Source organism: Chlamydotis macqueenii, chromosome 1, assembly GCF_036417535.1.
Source record: "Chlamydotis macqueenii isolate bChlMac1 chromosome 1, bChlMac1.mat, whole genome shotgun sequence".
Taxonomy (NCBI): domain Eukaryota; kingdom Metazoa; phylum Chordata; class Aves; order Otidiformes; family Otididae; genus Chlamydotis; species Chlamydotis macqueenii.
This window is the reverse complement of record NC_141556.1, coordinates 107,187,500-107,210,709: the sequence shown is the minus strand read 5'-3', so window position 1 is coordinate 107,210,709 and position 23,210 is coordinate 107,187,500. Positions and strand designations below refer to the sequence as shown.

Here is a 23,210-nt window from a genome sequence, read left to right as displayed (position 1 = left end):
TACTCTCATTTTTGATTTAGTGTGAAAACTGTACTGGTGTTTACGGAGATTGCTGAGGGCTTTGGTCTGTCTTTGTGTAGTCAAAACTTATGTTAGATATGCATTTGGCTAAAGTTTGTGAGTTTGAACTTGTCACAGCTCTTCACTGTTACAAGTTGGAAGAAGAGAGGTTGGAAAAATTTAAAGATAAAATCCAGATTAGGTCTCTATTTCCAGAACTTAGATGATCCCACACTTAATAGCTTGCTTGAATTATACGTAGAGCCAAGACAAGTACCTCTGCAGTCATGGCATAGCTTACCTGGAGAATTCTCTGTGCAGAATGGAAATTTACTCTTCTCCGTTTGGGATTTCGATAGCAAGCTTTCAACCCCAGTCACTGCTCTATTACTTTGGCATTATGCTAGTTTTTAAGACATTAATTCTCAGGAATTGTAACAGTGTAAAAATGGAGTAAATTTATAAGAAAACTTTCCTTTGCTTAGAAAATATAGTATGAGTTTAGTATGCTTCTAATGTAAATCTCTCATGTTAAGGGACATTATGGCTAATAACGAAATCTCCTTCTTTCACTAAGAAAATTCTACAAGATTAGAAGTATTTTACTTCTAGATATTTTTCTCACTTTCTCACTTTTAAAAGAAAGGCAAGAAAAAAATCACAAAGTAGAAATTGTTTCAGGCTCTATGAAACCCACATAGAATAAATGACTTGAGAATCACAAGAAAATTATAGTTTTCAGCAATGTTGGTGGTGTCTCTTTGCAGAACATTGATTCTTTTTTAAGACTTTTCAGGCTGTTGTCCATCTCCAAAGCTTACACAGAAGCTCTTGGTCTCAAGTTACTTTATGTTCAGGTATATGATCCCCTTGTGTGACCATGCTGTGGTCAATTTGTCATATTGCCTGCCTACACTGTTTTATTTTGTTACAAGTGAACATCTGGTACAAAGAAAATTCTTCTTTTATGTGATTTATTCAGGAAACATAAAATAGAATGGTTGACTTGAAAATAATTATTATATGGTCATATGGTCTTTATCAAATTATTTAATGATTCTCTTTGTGAATTGTGAAAGAATTGTTAATAAGTCCAACCCCAAAGACATTTAAAATATGACTCCCATACACGCATGTATGTAGTGACCACTGTATATAAGCATATCACTTTCTTTAGACCACTTTTATCTGATCCTGTGTCTGTAGAAAAGGCGATGCTGTCCTTACGATAGTGTATGCGTTTATTAGGTTTTGCTTAAGGACCTGAAGGGAAACTACAGTTCATATCTGTGTTTCAGTCAAGAGTAGGCAAAGCAGGTGGCTAACTATCCTGTTTTTTGAAAAATTAAAGCCTGGTAAAGCAAAGCAAAGTAATTTCCCTCTGCACCACCAGTTCCCCACCAAGAAGCCCAAATGATTTTCTGTTAAAATTGTCACTTTACAAGAATGGTGAGTCAAGTATTGTAGCATTTTTGTTGTTGTTGTTGTTCAGAAAGTTAACTGGAATGCAGAGCAAAAATACCTCTCCTTCCAGAAAGGAAACTAAAGCAAGCACTACTTAATGTTTTTAAGCTCACAGCTCTCTAGGAGGATGATATTTTAACGGAAGTATATTTCTATATTTCTGCATGTTTTAAACTGCAGGGGAACAATTTAAAAGTTTGCATTCTTCTGTAACACCTGAGAAATATCTATATACCTCTACCTTTTATCACTACCTCCAATTCAAAGCAGACATGTTTTGTCTTTATTGTGTTTTAAACAAGACCAAACAGTTTTCTTTCAATACTTTGTCACTGAAGAATAAAGGAATGTTCTTTTAATGTTCCAGAATTGCAATTCTTGTTGCAAATGGATTAATTTTAGTTTTCTATTCAGTTTGTGCCTATTTCAAATATTTATATTCTGTAGTTGTGGTATTTTTATTTGAATTTCAGCTTGACTGCAAAATTCAGGAGTGGGATTACCAAGGACCATGTTTGGTTCAAGAAGTTATTAACATATGGTATATACTAGATAGACAAAATGAGGTACAGGTCTGCCCGGGGTGGATAGCAGCTGGTGAATTTAACAGCTCTATGCCAGATTACTCATTATGTTTGGATATGCTGCTAGGAATAAATGTGTTGCCCGTTTCTAAAATAGATGTTCTCTTATTTATAACCTTTTGAAAATATTTCCAACAGGATTTACAACAGATGGGTTTAGGAAACAAGATATTTATCCCTATTTAGACCATTTCTGCTTTTATTTTACTCATTAGATGGATTTTCCAGATGAGCAAGTTAGTATTTTCTCACTTTCGCATTCTGCTGTGTTTCTTACAGCAGTTGGGAACGAGAATAGCTGTTAAAAGAAGCACAAAAGTTGGGAGGAGCCCAACTCTCTTTTCAAAAGCAGTCGCTATTCTGCTTTGAGATGGAGGACCTAAAGTTCAAATAGATGATCTATGAAAATCACTATGATGTTTTAGTTATCTTTTTACTGATCATCCAAAAAGTCATTCAGATGAGAGAGTACTCAGTTTTCAAATTAATTTCAGCTACATTCAAGTGAAAATACAGTTCTTTGCATTTCAGTTGCTTTGCAGTAAGTCAAGTTTACTTAATTTATTGTCATATGCTATGACTCATCTTCCCAGAAGACACAACATGCAGCAAATAGCTAGATACATTTTTCTACCTGGACAGAAATTAAGTATTTGGAATTAACTAAGGAAGTAAGGGGAGACCAACCAAGTTACAAAAACTTCACTTCCCTACCACGCTGGAGAAGAGAGAAACAGATAAGACACCTGCCATGAATTTTCCATATTTCATATTAATTAAATACATTCTATTCATATTTAAATGCAATTTGATTGTGTGATGCATTTCACTGCTCTGGGAAGTTTTCATGACATAAATCAGCCTGGCATGACTTAATGGTCTATTAAGAGTGCTGCAACATGAAACACAAAATAAAAAGCTATATTTTAAACAAAGTTGTGTTAGGTGTTGTGGCTAGAAATTATGTTGTTCAGATGGTTCAGATTGGTAAGCAAAACAGATTTCTCTTTATTCTTCATTCTGATTCTTGCAGGGAAAGTCTATAGAGAATGAATGCTCTTATTTTTAGTATATTCATGAAAATATCACCTTCACTTGAGATACTGAGGGTCTATAAAATATCAGTAATGGTAACTGCTGTGTGATAGAACAGATGAGATCATGCTTGGCACTGCAGTGCCATCTTTCCGTGGCATTAATCTCAAATCAATATCAAAGTGTAGCATGTTGCCTATCTGCCTGCTAATAGCACCTACAGAAACTTTCAGAAGAGGACAAGGACACCAGTGGACATGAGGCTTTTCAGATTTGTTTCTTCCATAAGTGAAAGAATAATGCATCATTCTTGTTTAAAAATAGGCAAATTCTTCAGATTAAAGAGATAAGTTTGCCACAGAATGAAATTTAGATTTCTTTGTATACCTGTAAGAAATTAAAATATGAGGCTGACTTGTTCTGACATTTCTTAGCCTTTTAAAGTCCTTAGCAGTTCTACTTTAGGAAAAGTCCACTAGCGGAACTTACACTTGAATTCTACAATGACATCAGATATCATAGAAATAAAACGTTTGCAGTACACAGTCCAGAATGGCTCTGCAAGTGGACACTGAGCCCATTCACCACCAAGTATTTAAGCACTGGTCCACAAAACTTACCTTCATTTCCAGCTACTCCAGTTCTTCTTGGGTATGCCAGTTAGTGGTCAGAACAGAAACACAGAAGGTCTGGTAAAGGATTCTTCTTCAGTGATAAGTGTAAAAGACGGCAGTGTATGTGCTTGAAGTTTTAGCACAACATACTGTGATGTCCTGTCTCATTCCACTATGGTACCAAGTATGTGCCGGTACTCATATTGTTTCTCTTAGAGAAAATCCAGTTACAGCAAGTGCAGGAAGTGAACAAGGGTGTCCTTTTTTTTCTTTTTCTTTTTTTTTTTTTTCCCTTCTTCCTAATTGCTGAACTCTGGATTGGGAAAGTTTTTAAAAGTTTTAAGTTTAGTGTGTAAATCTTTAACTTTCCTGAAGCATGCTCAAATCAGTGGGAATTGTTTTCTTACTTCAGTGGTTTCTGAGTCTCTCCGTAAGTCTTTGAAGATTAGTGTATGAAAAAGTCTTTTGATGTGTTGCTCCCTCCAAACTTTCCCTTCCTTTTTCTAAAAGGAGAAATACCTTACTTTTCCTTCAAGAGGAGTGTGGAAATCAATGCATTAATCCATTCACTTTTCCCTTTACCCTCTTTGCTCAGTTGCTGCTAGCCGTATTACAGTTTGAGTATGATCTCCGTATTATTCAACGTCAAAACTACAGTATTGCCCATTCCTTGAAAGCCAGCATTGTCATTCAGCATAAATAGTCTTTTTTTTCTTCCTCATTTGTTTTCCTCTCTACACTTTACAGTGGCCCAAATTGAGCAAAATACCTTCTCTGTCTTTTTTATTCTCAAGGGTAAACAAACCAGGAACTTGTAATCTTTCTCAGTATAGATGTAGCCTATCTTTACTCTTCTCATCATCTCCTTAGCTCTTCTCTTCAGCATGCAATTCATGTTTTTGTGAAGGAGATAACCAGATTACACTCATTATTTTGATGAAGTCTTACTACACCAGCAAGGGGTATGCTTTTCTTTTTTAAACACATTACCAGCAAACCCTCCTGCTATCTCCCATGACAAAAGGAATCATGGCAGATTACATGCCTTTTTGTTGGCATAATTTGTTTTGTTGGCTAAACTCACAGAAAGTATAGTAGCACAAGCCATCCCCTGATGGTACAGTTCACATTAGCAAGCGGGCTAAAGTGTTACGATTTTAGGAAAGGCTATATTTTCTATTTGATTTGAGCAGAAGGTATATCCTGAATCTCAGACACTTGAGGAAAAAAGAAAAGAAAGTTAAAAAACGTTGTCTAGAGTTGAGACAGTCCTAAGTAATGTAAGTTATTGGGCAGACAGAATCAGTGCTACCTCTCTTTATACACATGAAAACTAAGTGAAGGACTTTCTAGAAGACATTTTCCAGGAACATCTGTAAAGTGCAGAGGCCACTTAAGAGAGATGACAGGGCAAGATATAATAAAATAGAGATGTATGATTAAATGACAGCAGGCTGCAGTCTAATGCTGAGATGAAATTCAGGCCAGATATTTAAACCTGATGCTTAAATGTACTGTAAAACAGATGAGGCGATCAGGAAAGGTGCTGCTGATTAACTCTGAGTACTGGCAATGGGCAAGCTGAGGGGGTTGGAAAGTAGATGCCTTTCTTTTCTGCTATATAGGAGACAGAGCTGGATTTTTAAATAATTGTTCTTGTACTTTTGTTTCACTGACATTAGTCTTAGATAAGAAGGTAGAAAAGTAGCAGTGTTTTTTTTCCTTGGGAGTTTTCTGGGGTTTTTTTTTTTGCTTCAACTTTTGTTATAAAAATGATAAATGCATATTTGTCAGTTATGTTAATTGAAATCAGCAGGAAGACTTTAAATATAAACAAATTCTGCTTTTTTATTACTTTTTATTTCACATATCTTTTTTTCAGCATGCTTATTTATCCCACTTCTTTCTTTTAGGTTATCCAAGGATAAAAGAGATTTATGTGTCAAAATATATAGGACAGCGTTTTTTATTGATTCTCTAGAGTTCTTTCACCTCTTGCAAAGAAAGAAAAAAAAATGCTTATGCTTCCATGCTTTCAGAGATTATCTACTTCAGTGTTTCAGAACAACAGAAGGATAAAAATGTTGTTATATGTGAAATTCAGAACCTGAATTTAAATTTAAGATCAGAACAATTAGTCCAGGTATGAAGGAAGGTTTAACATTCTCAAATGATTGAAGTATGATCTCTTCACACTGTTGTGTTGGCTCATCTGAAAACAGCAAACAAAACAAAAGGAATTTCTCACTTTCCATGAGACAGAAGCAGTGTGAAGAACACTTACAGCAGAATTGATCCTGGCAATAATCTTGCTGAGACCTTGCTTCCCCCTGCTCTCTACCTCTGTTCCGTTGTAGCCTGATTCCTCTCACCGAGTGCTTCCTTTCATTCAGTCTGCTAAAAGTTTTACCCACTTGTCCCCTGTTCTAATTTTGTGTATTTGATCTATTGGTGCAGGACACATGAGAATTGATTTTGAAGCAGTGTCAATGTTAAAGACAGTATCTGACCTATGGATTATATATACTCTCCTAGGTTTTGGGAAGCTGCTTTTCAGAAGAATCCAAACCAAGTTTCTGCTTTGCCACCTCCACCTGTGTCATTTTAAAATAATATCACAGGTCTAGTGAGGGGCTTCATGAATCACTTGTTATCTCCACAATGTATACATTCCTTGTTTTTATTGACAGAAACATCCACCTGAAGGAGAAATCATGGAAGAAAGAGAACACTCTGGAAGAACAAGGAAGATATTATAGTTAAAGAAAAAACAAAATGTCCACAAAAGGAGATCTATGCACTTCTTTCAAAGTCCAACTGTACTCATACAGACTAGGGCATAGGTATCAATTCCTGTGCTAACGTGATACTCATGGCAGAGATAAAAAGGAAACTCATTTCACAGGCAATTCAATCAGAAATTCTAAAAAGTTACTTCCTGGTCTGTGAGCACACCTAGTCACTGGAGCACACCGTAAGATTGAGAAGTCCTTTTGCTTTAAAGAAAATGACCATCCTAAGCTTCCATTAGTTTATCCTTGATAAGAAATATCTGAATTAGTAACAGGCCTAAGTTGTCATCCTTTCAGGCTTCTGTAATGGCTCCTGTGTCAGAGGCTGCACCCTTGATTTATCATATAATCATAGCTAATAGTTCACTAATAACTTTGTGAGCTAAGAACCACACATCGCTTTCAGTACCCATTAAGATCTTAACTTCTGAGGAAAGACCTGATGACTCAGCCTAGGTTTCTAGTGTTTGAGACTGGAAATATTTTCTGGTTTCCTCTATTTACTTCATCAACAATATTAGCCTCACAAACCGTCTTTCAAAACGCCTAGACTTTCTTATCTACATTTTTTGGCTGCTCATGCCATGCAAAGGGCAAATGTTGCTACATGAAGGTATATAAGTAGGATCTTACACTTTTCTTTTATATTTGTGTCACAAAAGCATCCAAAAGTCCAGTATCTACCAGACCTTCTAGACAGATTTAACCAACAACACACAAAGGTGGGGAATCATTCTTTTATTTCAAGAATACCTGTACTGCCTTCAACTATTATCTAAGCCAGATGGAACCAGCAAAACAATCCTACAAATAAGTAGTCCTACTCCATAGATTATGTCAAGGGTTACTTCCCTTTTCAAAGTATGTAATGCTTCAGATGGAGCTCTGGGGGCTTTTGCTATTCTCTGTGTAAAAATCTTAGAGGCAAGTCTCTTGATCTGTATTTGGTAAGACTGGAACAGTTTGGTCTCTTGAAGTATGAACACGTATCAAAGGTCAGCTAAGTGGCCACATGAATATTGTCACTGTGGTAAGGGTTTGAGATGAGCACCGAGATATCCAGTTTCAAGTCTTTGAGGGCTTTGCAAAAGAAGATGGTGGTGTTGATGGTGTTCCAGAAGTTAGAAGACAGTTTGGGGAAGGCACCATTATCTTATCATTCTAACTGACTCTCTTACTTCTAGGCAGAGCTACTGAGTATTGTACCAGGTGTAACTTTGATTGTTCAAAGGTTTATTATGAAATTAATTTGTTGCTGCAAATGTACAATGCTGAAAAAGACTGCAGATGGGAATATTAGGTTGGTCTGCTGTCTCTTCCCTGCTGGAAGCAGAGCTAAGTCTTAAAGAATCTCTGTGCTTCACCAGCCAGTATGTTGCTGCTTGTTCCTCAAAACTTTTTCCCTATCAGTGAACATTATCTGAGTTTTGCTTAGAACATTTACAAGTCAGCATCTTTCCCCTCACCCCCTTTGAACCAGTCACAGAAATATGTTTATGGACAATAAACACTTCCAGTTTAAAATGACACACTCATCTTTATCACTTAGCTTGCCTAAGTAAACTTCATGATGAATTTCATTTGCAGTTCACTACCAAGTGAAGTTAGTTGCAATTAAAGGTTGTCAAATATGTAATTTAAGCCCTTTAATATTTGTTGCTATCACTCTTTTCATGTAATATATTATTTTTTCAATGGGTCTGCTCCAAAGACCCATCCTAAGCCAATAGGAGAATTTTTACCAACTTCAATGATCTTTGAATAAAGCCTCATATGCCATGATATGTGAGGACATTTTATCTAAGTACATATAATTAAGAGATTAGTGAAGTTTTCATTATCTGAAAATCGTTTGGGTTATGTAAAATAAGTTTGGTCTCATAGTGACTATCTTAGGTAATTGAAGATGTTTAGAAAAAACCCAAAGAACAACAAAAATCCCACTGATATTAGTTGCTGTGGTTACAATTCCATTTCTACTTGTGTTAGCAATACTGGACTAAAACTTGCTACAATATCTACTTTTAATTAAAATCACGGCAATATAATGGATGCACCCCAGAGCATGTGGGCTGAGGGAGGTGCTGTGAGCAAGCCATGATAATAAAATTCTCTTAGCATCATTGAATTCAATGTGAACCACAAATCACAAGATCAGCTTAGAAAACTGTCACTTGAAGAAAACATTGCTTGTACTTGAGATGGGTTCAGTGTACTTTTAGCTGTAAATTCAAATTTTCCTATGGTAATTTTCCTGTCCCCTTCTGAGTCTTCTGCCATGTTTCTTATCAGGTGACCAGAGTTCACCTAGGAGGGACGAATTCACTATCTCAGTCAAGCTTCTCTACATCAGCTTCAGTACTTCTCTTTATCAGCTCCTGGTGACTCAGTGTAACCTTTACTATTCAGTAACACTACTGGGAAAGAAATGAATACAATCCATCCCATCAGATTAGAGATTCTTCGAACTATTAAGATTGGAGAAGAGCTGAGAAATTCCTTTGAGATTATTTCCAGTATTTGTTTCTTCTTCTTTTTTCTAAAGCTCTTTAACACCTAAGCAGAGGCTACCTTTATATACATTTATTAATAGAATAGAAGATCCTTTCAGTCATGCACAAAATGATGTCTAGAAAGAGTGCAACAGAATGCTCTTTCCCCGTTTTGAACAACATAACTAATGCTCACTACTGTTCGTGCTTTTCTATCTCCATTTTAATTCTTGCAGTAGAATGCCACTCAGTGCTATAAAAACAGTTCTGAACATGATGTGATTAACCTTAGGGTCCCCTCATCCCCTCATCTGAAAGCCCCCTTGTACATGGCCTATGCTTTCTATTCATGTTCAACCATCTGATTTCCATATCATCCCGCTCAGCCTTACCAGCGGCTATTAGCATAACATAGCTTTAGTGTGACATTGATTGAAGCCAGCGCTTGCTGAATGCAGTATCAAAGCATAATTTGTCCAAAATCAAATCTAATTTACTGTGTACTGTTTAAATTTCTAAAAAAAAAAAAAAAAAAAAAAAGAAAGAAAGAAAAGCACTTTCAATAGATCAGTAGTCTTAATTGTTCTTTTTTCGTATTTTGTCTGGTCCCCTGGAATCCAAGCAGTATATTTCCTTTTAGAGCCATTGCCTTTGACTTTCAAATGTCAATTAGGCAAGAGTTTTTCCACTCTTTATTCCAATCCAGTTGATGTTACATCTGAAACAGTAAACGGTAATAGTTTGATAGGCACAACACTCAGTTTGCTGCTTCATAACAGTTTTTTCAACAGTTTCTTCTAATAACCTTAATGTTTAGCTTGAATTAGGCATTAAAGTACTATGTAACTTTAACAGCTGAGGCATATCAAGCCTGCTGTTATTTCTCTAACTGTATCTTTTCAGAATGTTTTAAAAATTCACCGGCTTTGAGAGAAGCGATAATTACTTGAATTAGGTTTTGTCCAGTGTTCCATTGAAGCTAGGCTTTGAGGAAGTCATGATCTCAGTTAACCTTTCTGCAAAATGGGAGTAATAATATTTACCTATCTTTATAAACAACATCTATATATGAAGATAACAAGCTCTGTTTTTAGGAAAATTGAAGAGCCCAAGTGCTTATTCTGTCAAAGAAGCCTTGCTGTCTCTGAGTAAGGTTGCGCTGCATTCTCTGGAGATAATGGCAGTCTTACTGCTTTGGTAGTTATAATTGACCAAGAATTACTCCTGCAATTATTAGCTGTCACTTTCAGTTGTCAATTTGCATTATTCAACTGGAAATTGATAGATAAAACTGATATGGTGAAAACATTGTTTAAATACTGTAAACAAGGTCATTTTTATCAGAATCTCTCTATAAACAGAGCTATAGCTGAATAGGACAACAAACTGGGACAAAATAGGGGTTTCCTTCATTACAGAACCCCAACTTTGAATAAATTAAAAAACCATATACAAGGTTTTATTTTTGCAAAATTACATTTTTCATATGCTTTACAATTATGATACTACATAGTTTGGCTGAAGGACTTGGTTTTGTGTTCTAGTTAACTTAGTAACCAATGAAAGTCCACTCCTTGTGAGATCAAGAGATTATATTTAAATAAAAGCTCTGACTCATTTATTTATTTTTATAGTGAATTTCTAGTAATTACAGCTGCAGGGAAAAGATACAAAATAAATCCTTGCATAACCTTACATCATTCTTTATTGGAGTCTTTAGAAAGTCTAAACTAGTAGCTATGGGGCCACAGATCTTCTGTTCGTCTAGTATTGCAAATGCTGGAGAGGACTTAGCATGTGGCAGGGAGAGAACAGAACAGGGTCAGTCCACATCATTTGGATTATCTGAACTGAGCTACAGCTTTAATTCCTGCTTCTTTTTCTTGTTCATTTTTGCAAAGGAAAGGATCCGTGTTCTGCTCTCAGGAAAGTGAGAGATGTTCAAATTTAGGGGTAGGTAAAAAACTAGAAACTAGGATGTTTAGCTCCAACTGTTCCTTAACTACCAAATTACCTTACTTTGGTCCTTGGAAAGTTCACTACACCAAGTTCAGTGCTATTACAGATGCTTAGAGCTTTGAATTACTGATTTACAGTACAGCCTTATGTGTGTTGAGAATGTTTCAGAGGAACCTTTAAACTTATCACCTTGCATTTATTCAATTATGTGATTTGAAAGATAGTCTCATGGAAATGCCATACCCTTCTTCCTTCTGTTGAGCTGTCTCAGAGCACCATCTGCATAACATACCCCCAGTGCACCATGTGTGCCTACAAAGTGATCTTCTTAGGCATTGACCATGCTTAGGTACGATGTATGAGATGGTCTTGAGGCCACCCATGACACAGCATAGACATAGGACTCATGCATAGGTCCTGTCAAATGCAGATGTAACACCTGAAGAGGTTAGAGTTTTTCTGCTCTCCCTTCTGCCTGAGCTTGCATTCTGTGCTTGATTCTGTGTTGATATGCTGAGCAATGAACTTCTATGGCTGAGCAGAAAACACTGAACTGATTCAGTGACGGTTATTAAGTGTGTGGTCAGAACTGTAGGGATACCTTAGTGTAAGGTGTGCCTATAGGAATGCAAGTTTCTAATTCACAACTTAAAGGTCTTTCTCCCTTTCCCTTCCCATATGACTGAATGAACAAACACGTGCTGATTACCACATTACTGCTTTCTGACACCTGTAGGGATTGCGTACAGATAAGCTAGGTAAACCGAGACGAGGGAAAACCAAGTAACTTGCTGCAGTCCAGCACTTTAGGAATACTGCAGGATGAGTTTGTATTCTAGAGTATGTGTAGCAACATCTATGCTCTTATAGAAACCTCAAAACATATGGATAAATGGGCAGCAGCAGGGCACCTAGCCCTTTGTCCCTGCCCTTTCAGAAGACTAACACCTGCTGAGGCCCAGGGAAGAGGTGGACAGCTCTCTCCAGAGAGTTCAGAACCTGTGCTTAGGAGTGTGAGGCAGAAGGAAGACTCCTTGCATTGTCCTCACCCTCTGCCTTCTAAATTGGTGGAGTTTCATGTCTATTAAGTGCTTTGCAGTTCTTGATTTAAGAATGCATTAAACCACTGCTATTCGATGGTGCACTTTAGACTCCTGCTGATCTGTAAAGCTGCGGGAAATACCTCGTGAGATAACTGTAAAGTGTATTTAAAAAAAATCAAATCTGCATACGTTTTGATGCAGTTAGCAGATTTGCGTCTCTGCTGTCAGCAGGTGTGATCGGAAGCTGGGTCTTGATTGCTCTTCGTGCTTAATTAAATAGTTTGTAATTATAATGGTGAAAATATGGTTTTCTAAAACACTTAAATTCTGTTTACCTAAAAGCTTAGTGCTCCTAAACCATCCCTCTCCACAACCACCAAGCCAATAGTGGAATAGAAGAAAATTAATTGAATTTTTTTATTCTTATTTTGTCCCCATCTTCAACCTGCCCCAAAAGTTAGCTAGTCTTTTGATGACAATATTTGGAGATGGTGCTTACATTTTTAAGATATGCCAAATCCCTGTAAATCCAATTCTAGTGACTTCCAGTGTTGAACTAAGATTGGAAGGTTTGCATGTCATGCATAGAAAAGTAATTTGCTTTATCAAATCACGCTCAACATAGTTGTTTATGTCAAGTTTTTTCAAGATTTGAGAAATCTTCCAACACTGCTTCTTCTCCATTTTCCTTCTGCACGTTGACACTTTTTCTCTCCCTTCTTATTCCCACTAAACATTGACTCTCTATTCTCCATCAATATCCCCAGACACCGCTCTTTTAGAAATTGTTCACTTCTGGCTGTGCTTCTGAACACTGTTAATGCCATCTACCTGGAAACATAGCCAATCCTCGTTCTTCTTTCTTCTTTTAACTCCACTTTCTCCTTTTTTCTTTTCCTTGTCTTTTCCTGATCTCCTGGAATATCTATTCCTCCTTCCTCACCACTCACTGCTACCCACTAACTCTTCAACTGTTGCTTCTTTCTTGCCTTTACACAAGCTGAAATCTGAATCTCCCAAGTTTGTGTTGTTTTAGCAACCATTCTTTTTACAGCAAGTCTTCCTTCGCACCCTTCTTGACCACACAAACCCTAAGAGAAGTGAGGGAGCTCTTGAACTTCTGTCCTTCTGTTGTCATCCAGACCTTCCTCTCCTTTCTCAATCATTTTTAAAAGTCTAGAGGGGCAGACTGAAAAAGGCAGTCTGTGTATCCTAATTCATACCTTGCAATACACAATAGCTTCAGCATAACAACAAGATCTGTGAAGCGAAGAGGGTATGAGAGTGCTGGTATCTGCCCGGATGAAAGACGGAATACATCCAGAGCTGGCATCATAAGCATTTGACTGCTGCTCTTTAGCATTTGTTGTCATCAGAATTTACACTAGCATGTATGGTTGTAATGTTTCTTTTCTTTTTTTTTACAACTGGGGATATCACATACCGATATTGCTGCTCTTTTTGTTGCTGTTGTTTTCGTTTATATATTAGTTCTGTCTATACTAATTAATGTCTCTGGTGTTATGTCCTCTGGTCATAAAACAAATCTCCATAATGTTGTCTCTTTCCTTCAATATTCCTCATCTCCCCCTTGCAAAATATCCTAAATTTACACCATGGTTTTTCTTACATTATAGCTCCCCCACAGTTTGTGGTGAGACCGCGTGACCAGATTGTAGCCCAGGGTCGAACGGTGACTTTTCCTTGTGAAACTAAAGGAAATCCCCAGCCAGCTGTTTTCTGGCAAAAAGAAGGAAGCCAGGTAAGATATAAGCATTCTACAAGTCTTTCAAATTTTTCTAAATAGTTACGTTGTTGAATATGTAGGAATATTATTTGTATTACCTTTCACAGATCATTTTAATCTTTCACAGGAATTTGTCTTTTAAGCTGTCGCTATTGTTTACTGACATTTTAGTTGCTCTTTTTTTAAATACTAATATTATGAAGAACTCAAAGACCATTTAAGTTGATTAAACTTCTGCTAGGTGCTGTATAAAAGTATAGAAAGAAATACTATATATCTTAAAGACTTTTCAATCTGAAGCCCCCAACAAACAGGTGGGTGAGACAAACATAGTAGATAAAAAAGGTATGACTCAATTTTTAACTAATCAGAGTCAGTAATTACAGTTCACAACCTGTCTAGACATGATCAAGCAGATATATATCTAGCAAGGTGATTTGCATTGGCATATTCTCATAGTGCATACAGATAGAGTTTTTGAACAAGTGGCTGCTTTCTGCAGTAAAATTGCCTCAGGAAATTTCCAAATCTGGTTCTGGAAATATTTTCCTAATCCTTACTGTCATTTTCGGAAAGCAAAATTTCTGATGTAGCAGTCAGTGTTACCATCACTGGAAGTTAGCCAATACTAACTTCCATAGCTTAATATTTGAATATCCTGCCATAACATTTTTTTACTGCTGTTGCTGTATTGGTACTATGTTACAGCAGAAGTCAGATTAAACAGGGCAAATGGATGCCCAAGGACAATGCCTTCTGCAGCTCCCTGATGAAACCTGTCATGGCTACGTCTGTCTATGGATCTATACTGCGTACCACTCTCCATTGGCTAAATTAGTCTTTTCAGAGCCCTGTGCCTCTTTTTCCCATACAGCGGTACCTCAGTTAACTCAAGTATCCACACTGCTGTGCAGCGCAGATGTGCCTTTTGTCTAATCTGGAGGCATTGTGCATACCAGCTTAGTTAAAAAGTGAAGAAAGAACTGAACTGCAGGTCTCCCGCTCTACCCCACCTACTTCTGCTTCACCTCACGAGGTCAGATAACTGGTCCAAAATGACAGGACCAAGGCTGATGGCATTTTGTGCTCTGTTGTGTTTGTGGCTTGCAAAGATACAAGACTACTATCTTATGAGTGTAAGCTTGTGTGAGAGTGTTGTAGTTCAGCCCTGATCGGGACCAGACTACGCAGTCTCTCTCTCACTCCCCCCACCCTCTGAGACAATAGGGGGAGATAATATAAGAAAAAGGGCTCGAGGTTTGAGATAAGGACAGGGAGAAATCCTTAAAGTTACCGTCACGGGCAAAATCAGACTCGACTTGGGGAAAACTATTCATTTATTACTAAAAGCAGTAGGATAATGAGACAGAGAACACCTCCACCCCTCCCTCTTCCCAAGCTTAACATTATCTCTACCACCTTCCCCACATGAGCGGCACAGGGGGAAAGGGGGAATGGGTGTTGCGGTCAGTTCATCATGCGTGGTTTTACACCGCTGCTTCATGGTCGAGGGAAGAACTCCTCACATTCCTCCCCTGCTCTGTTGTGGGGTCCCACCCATATGCCACAGTCCTTCGTGAAACTGCTCCGGCGTGGGTCATCTCTTCCACGGGTGCAGTCTCTCCAGAACGGCTGTCCCAGCAGGCCCTCCACGGGCCACAGCTGCCTTCAGGCCTCCACCTCCCCTGGTGTGGGGTCCTTCAAGGGCTGCAGGTGGATCTCTGCTCCTCCGTGGACCTCCATGGGCTGCAGGGGGACAACCCGCTCCACCATGGTTATCACCACAGGCTGCAGGGGAATCTTGGCCAGGAGCCGCATTACTCCTCCCCCTCCTTCTGAACTGACCTTGGTGTTTGCAGCCATTCCTCTCACAAGAAAAGTTCTTCACAACAGGCTGGCAGATGCCTCTCAGAATCTCTTCACATCATCCATCCCATCTCCTCTCCACTTCTTGCAGCTGGGCTGTGCTGAGTCGGGCCCAGTCGGCCGCCTGGCGAGAGGCCAGAGGAGGCCTCCCCCTTTGCACCTTTGCCCCTGCTCAGCTTCTTCACATCTCCTCTTCTCTTTTTTTTTTTTTTTTCCTGTTTTCCCCTTCTTAAGTACATTATTGCAGAGGCATTATCATGGGACATTCTGCTACCAATCGGCTCGGCCTTGGCCAGCAGCGGGTCCACCATAGGCCCGGCCGAGTCCACTGAACAAAGGGGAGTGACTTCTAGCAGTTTCCTACAGAAGCTACCACCTTAGGCCCCCCCACACTAAACAAAACCACAACAGAGAGTAAGCTTAATCTCCGGTGTGTTATTTGCAGAACTTTAGATCTAGCCTCCATGAATCACATCCTGGAAAAGCACAGTATTGTGAGTCTCACAAAGGTGAACATTGTTCCAAGGGGAAAGTAGAATAGCATATTGAAATTAAAGCAGGAAGTACTTATGTGCTAGCAAACATTTCGAACCCCTTCCTTGTAGAGCATTTTAATAACATGGTAATGTTTATGTAAAGTGAGCTTATAGTGTCACACTTGAATCTAATAAAGTGGACATCCATCATGCTGTAATAAAGAGAAGAGCTTCTAATTAAAGTAGGACATCATTTGCAGGATTAAAGTCGTTTAGCGTAATTGAAAAGTGTTAATACTCTATTTTATCCTCTTCCATTGGTATCACTTCAAGGGTAAAAACATTTTAAGGTGAAAATGCATCTTGTGTCTTTAATTGAATGTTATTACCTACTGATTGTATCATGTTGAAGCTGTTTAATTGCAAACCTGCAAAATTAATTACCATATTGAGAAACAGATCCCTGAGGGTTAGAATGTTTTTTTTTGGCAAATAAATGCAACATAAAAATTGATACCTACATGGTTTATAATCAAACCTTGAAGCATAGCTCAATGCGATTCACTGCAACCTCACGTTAATCTTAACTAAGCGTCAGTGAAATAACACGTTAGTGTTACCATCTCAGTATACATCTTGACAGATTTTGCAATGAGATGCCCTAGAATAGGTGAGTTTCCACATACTGTATGTCAGCATACAAATCTGGAGGATGGTGTCTTGGCCAGATTATTCACCTTTCCATGCCCGGCTTTAAGTTGTTGCTTGGCTTTACAACACTTGCTTCTGCTTTTACTTGAGGAAGTCTTTGCAGCACCACTGTTAGTGTTCAGAGTAATGTTATGTAGTCGTGTTAGCCCAGTCTAGTAATTGTAGGGCATTTTTAATTGTGAATCTGTTTCTCAGTCCTGTGCTTCTGAGCACAAACAGCTGGAAAGGAGGGGAGCTGTTGCCTCCCGAGTCATTTTTTGTGCCAGCTTGTGCATAAACAGCTGGTACTTTGTACTTGGCCGCCGTTTCTCCAGAGCCTAACAGCCGCCCCCCAGTGAAATGCACCAGGGCAGGGCGTGTGTAACCTTTAAACTCTCTGGATTAAGTTCTTCCTTGAGATAAATTTGATTATATCAGGGATGACTCTGGTACCCCTGTTTGCAACCCAGCATGCCACAGTTGCGCCCAGATCAGCAATCCGACAGCTAATTAAAACCAGTGAAATTGTGAAAACACTTAAAAGGAGTTATTCTCCAATTTAGGACAAGTTATAATTCATAGTTATCTGATCTTGGAAGGGAGGAGTCATGAGACTGATGAACTCCTCCTGATGTGTGGAATATTCACTGGGACATGGTACCACTCCAGAACAGAGAAGCCCATGCTGGAGATAAAAAGAAGGGTAGCCTCCCCTTTCTAATGCAGTGATAAAGAGGATTCTGGATCTTTTTCCTCTTAAGAAATAGGAGCTTAATCCTTGCACTGTCTTTTACATTGTGTTTCTTTTTACATTTTACATAATGAGTGATAAATGGACTCAAGCTCAGCCATATCAAAATTCTCTGCTTTCTCATAAAATTTAGTGATATTTTTGTAATTTCCTCATTCAGTAGGTGTCTGTGCCAGGCAGAGGTTATTCTGAAAGTTTCAAGGCAACTCAGAAAACAGGACAATTTCTTGAGACCTACTTAGCCCGGTAGCCTGAAATTATTTCAGAATTGTCACACTTTTTTTTCTTATTGGATCTGACATGTTTACTGGGTGCATATTGATTTTTTTTTTTAAGAAAAATTTGCTCTGAAAAATTTCTTGAATGTTGACATTGAAAGAAGGTAAGGAGAAAGACTCACCCTTGGGTGACAAGTAGCCTAGTAGGTTAATACAAGTGTAAGGATACTTGAAGCGTTGAATCTTGTTTAAAGCATCTCTCTCCTTTTATTGCCAAAACTAGAGAGATAAAGGTGTGAGTTTCACTTCAAAGCAGAATTTTTTAAAATCCAAGTTTATTGCTTTTCAGTTCCAAATAATTTTTTTTTCAAACTATTAAAGTCTACTGCAGAAGCAGCAGAGCTACTGAAAATTAATTTTATACCCTAATCTATACTAATAGATTTTCTTTTTAGCCCCTATAGAGAACTTTAAAAGTTAGTAGGGAGTTGTCATTAGAAAGCACAGCAGAGCTATACAGAGCTGCAGTAATGACTGAAGGCTTATCACATCGTGATAACAGTGTTTTGGGATATTCCTGATGCAAACAGTTATATTTTTCACAGAGGCTTGTTGAGTTGGCATAAAAGCCAGACCCTATTTTCCTGGCATTGCTGTTGTTTATTTATTGTTTAATCTGTTCCCCTTTCTGTCTCATTGGGCAATGCTGATGACCTTTCTGTTCATATTGCCTCCCTTTTCCTGTTCTTTTCTATTCACATCAAGAGTTGTGCCAGATGGTATAACTTTTTCTTTGAAAACACAGCCCTCACCAGTAAAACCTCTATAGTATTTTTCTGTATTGTTGATTCATTCAGTCCTTCATCATATGCAATGACTACTACATCCATTCCAGTTATTCTTACTGACATCTCTTTTTTTCTCCAGTCTGCCCAAAGACAAAAGCTAATCTCCCTGTTTTGTGCTAACTGATGTCTTATCCTACATGAAATTATTTTTTCATCGTTAATGCTTTCCACATCAGATTTACATCCTTTCTCTTCACCCTTAAGGCTCCATGCTGCTTTTCTCTTTTGGTATATCTCAGTTTTAATTTCCTTTTACTTCTTCTTTAAGCTTTCATGCTGCCAGCTTTTCCTACTTTATGACCTGTTTGTATCTTCCTCCAAGCTTTCCTTCTGTGCCATGCTCTTACTTTCTACTTTGCCCAGAATGTATTCACAGCCAAACAATAGTGCTATGCTCCCTCAAGTCTCCAGGATTCAATCATTTCCGCTAGTTTTCAAATGTTTACTGTAGTATTGCATCCTCCTGGTTTGATAGCCAACTAAGTATATTATTACAATTACATTCAGAATGAAGATGAATGTGTCACAAACACAAATCACTCAAGTGTGATTGTTGGAAAATTTCTCCTCACCAATACAGCCAGCTATTACACACCACAGTGTGCTGTCAGAGGACTGTTTCTAATTTAAACTGCAAGTTGCCCAAGGCAGGGAAAGCTAGCTGTATGTGTTCATAAAGTCATAACCACGCTTACTTTTTTTTCTAGTTTATATATAGTACTTTTAAGGAAAAATCATCATCTCTCTAGCTGAAGGTAAAGTAGTGCTTTTGTGTTTTGAACTGATGTGACATGAATTGTCTTTGCAGAATCTACTCTTCCCAAACCAGCCTCTCCAACCCAACAGCAGATATTCAGTGTCACCAACTGGAGACCTCACTATTACCAACATTCAGCGGTCTGACGCAGGCTACTACATTTGTCAAGCACTGACGGTTGCTGGAAGCATTTTAGCAAAGGCTCAACTGGAAGTTACTGATGGTGAGCTCTAGAAATTCCTATTGTTTTTTCCTGTCAAAAGTATTTTAAGAGCAATGTAAACAAAGGCATATGAGATCACATAATTCATACAAATAAACAGAAAATCTGATTGAAAAGGGTCTCTCTGGAATTCTTTATGGTATAAAAAGGCATCAAAATTGAATTTCCCTTTTGCTTGCTTTCTGGAGGTTCCTTAACTATGTAAACAAGGCACAAATGGGCTTAGAATAGGGTTAGTGAGAAAGGAAGCTGCTTGGTTTACTAGAGCTAAGACAGGACTGCAAAAAAAAACCAAAAACATTGTGAAGAATGAATAAGTTCATGATTAAAGTAGTAAATTGGGAGGCAGAAGAATGAGGCTCAGTTCCCATCAGTCTTCAGTATTATCTTAGACAGCTAGTTCAGGCATGTGTCCTTAGCTCAATTAAATCAACACAGTTGCCTTGAATTTACTGGAGTACTGTTGGTTTAGAACAGCTACAACATGCAGCCCTTAAGTCCCTCTGTGAATAAGGCACCTACCTCAGAGCTGTGTTCTACGAATTTCTCAGTGTGGTTAGGGGTGAAAAGAACAATGGAAATACGTAGATAGAGAAGAGTTTTCAGGAAAGGAAAAGCACTACATGATCTGTCTCGATGCCTTCCATTTCAAAATTTTAGGTTTGAAATTTATCCTGCCTTGAAATTTGCCTTACTCATTCTACAAACGTGAATCCTTTTCATATGTCAGGAATTCTGTTGATACCTGTCTTCATCCCATTGTGGATAGAAAACAGTTTGAATCCTTTAATGTTAGTGAAGAAAAGAACAGAATTCTTCTTATATGAGGAGACTGTGGCATTCCCCGGCATCATTATTCCTTATCTTAACTGACTCATTAAATATCTCCTGACAGACTTTGATGAATTTTTGCCATTAAAACTCTTGTTATATGCAGAGGTCTACTTTTACTGTTCCCTTAGAGACCTGCCTGCACCATGAAAGTTTGAAAAGATGTCTAATTCTGAATAATCTGGCTTTTCACAAGAGCATATTCATCACAAGTGACAGGTAGAGAGGTTCAGGCTCATGTTATAGAGGTTTGAGCATTAATTTGATGCCTTTTCTTTGTTTTCCAAAAGCTGTCTATATTTTTATGACAAGGGGAGATAATTTCTGCCTTATCCTTGCATCTTTACAAGCACGTTGCTTTTCTGCAAAGTATTTTCCGGAGACTAAAGGCTAGCCTTCGCTCTGCAATCTCTTTAAGTCCTTTCTCTCATGGTCTATGACAAAACAATGCGTTTTCATTCAATTCAAATTTAAATGTAGATTAAAAGGTCATTTAAAATTAATGGAAAGGCAGTATTTTCTAATATCTGTCCTTAGTGCTGCCTGATTCAGTGCCATGACTGTGATTGGAATAAATAGAACACACAAACATTGGCTACGAGGACATTGAGCTGTTAATGGTTGCACCTGCTGATGCTGTACAGATTTACTGCAACAGGGGCTGAGTGGATCAAATCAGGTTCAAGGATATTAGTGATGAGAAATTCTTCCTTTTGACAGACAAGGCCTGTGGTTCATCTTTGTGTGTCTCTTATGTGGGAGGAAAAATAATAAATCCTAATTTACCTCCTTGGAATTTTTGTTAGTTTATTTAACAAGTCAACAGAAAGCTCACAAAAGTGTCCCTGCTAATATGCAAGCTTATTTACAATTAATTCTGATTAAAGGCGGTGTGCATTCCACATTGCTAGAGAAAACGTTAGCTGGTGGCTCTGCTGCTCAAGGAATGCAAGGCCTGCGTTCTTCAAATGCTTTCCAGAACCCACTGTCAGCAGGATCATTATGAAATAGTACACAGTTGCCTTACAGAAATGCCATTTCATCCTTGAGTCAAAGGGCAGATGAGGTCAGAAAAGAAGTGCCAAAACAATATTGTGGAACTGAGATTATATAAATAAATGTGCCATTAGATCACACTTTTTTTTTTTAATTGCTTTCAGTTAGGAAGTTAACCAGAAATGTCTAAATAATCTGTTTTGGTTGATGCTGAGCAGAAGTTATGGAAGCTAATGATTTTTATCAGTAGGGAAATCTAATTTAATGGTTTTAAAAATATAATAAAAGATAAACACTGTGCATGCTAGCTATATACTTAAGCATTAGCGTTCTAGTTTTTGGCTGGTGATTTCAGTTTTACTTCATAGCCCAGAATTTTTCTGTTTGGTTAATGATTTAATAATAGTGGTGAGCCATCTTTTTCATTTTGAACACATTTTTGTTTGATCCAGAGTAATTTAGATCCAATTGAAGTTCCAATACAGAATGAAAACATATGTCATGTGCAGAAAAACAAGTGCTTAATTATACCATATATAGCAGTGTTTCAGTTGTTACATTTTTGCACTTACAAGTCTTTACTGGAAATATTTTTAACTCAAGTGTTCACATGAGAAGAGATTACTAGCTGTGATGAAATGTGCTGAGTTGAGTGATAATTTTGCTGATTATGGACTGTGCTAAGACCCTTCAGTGTATTTGAAATTCAAATCTTCTGTTTTCTTGAAAGGCTATCATATAATCCACTGTCTAACGCACATCTGGAAAAGCAAAATAATTTTTAAAATTGAGACAATCTTAGCAATCCTTTCAAACTCAAGAAGTGAATATGCAGCTCACAGTCTTAAAATGACAGATCATGCAAATAAGCCAAATGCTTCCATGTAACTATGTCTGTGCCTAAGATAAAAATAATAGCTTACAATTAGTAATTTGTTCCATAAATGTATCCATTATGCACAGAATATTTTGGAGAAGATCTAAATTTCTCCTTATCTAGTCATTATTAATATTTATTAATAAAAATTTTGACCACTGCATGCTCAAATTTTCCAGTTTACCCAGTGGTTGCTGTTTAGTTTGAGTATTGGGATGCAGGAGCAAGCTTAACCTCCCACCACCATGTTTTTTTTTCTGGCAATATAAGAATGAATTGGTTTAGGATTTAAATTAATTTACAAGACTGTGATTCTGGACTTTTGAATGAAAGCAAAAGGCTGGACCTATAAGGAGAATTCAGAACAGATTGAAAAAAAAAAAACAAAACAACAAAAGAGAGGCAGTTAGCAGCATACCTCAATGATTTGGAATAGGTGCTTAAGGCGTTTTTCCTAAACCCCTCTGCAATTTTTTTTTACTGTACATTTGTTGAATATTCTGGGGTATGTCTCTCCTAAATCCTCCTGAAAGAGTTTAATGTCACTCACAGTTTACATCTGCAAATCTGACTACCATGATTCCTATCCCTCGTCAAATGGGTGTTACATGTTTTACAGCAAGTGTGACAGTTGCAAACAGGAGAGATTCAGAACAACTTCAGCCTCCTGTGAAGCTCTTCTGCAAAAAAAGAGAGGGGAAGGACTGGTTTCTGCTTTTCCATCTCTCAGGAGAGCATCCTGCCCTATCAAACTAGTGTCCATCGTGAGAATTTAGTGACTTGTGTCTGATTTTCCCCATTAAATCATCAGGAAAACTTTTAAAATGTTGATTTTGGAACTGCCAAAGTAAAGATTTCATTTTGTCATTCTTTAATTTTAATTTCCTGTTATAATTTGGCCAAATGCCACCCAAATTTAAACATGGTTTCCGTTGATCCACATTGCA

At 37.7% G+C, this 23,210-nt stretch overlaps 1 protein-coding gene across 1 annotated transcript in view; it reads left to right on the top strand.

Annotated features, from left to right (window-relative positions):
* ROBO2 (roundabout guidance receptor 2) overlaps positions 1-23,210 on the top strand; it is a 474,965-nt gene that overhangs the window by 354,516 nt on the left and 97,239 nt on the right. Inside the window, exons 8-9 of the mRNA XM_086763780.1 lie at positions 13,621-13,745; positions 19,388-19,559. Coding sequence (XP_086619906.1) covers positions 13,621-13,745; positions 19,388-19,559 — 297 coding nt within the window. The remainder of the gene's footprint in view (positions 1-13,620; positions 13,746-19,387; positions 19,560-23,210) is intronic.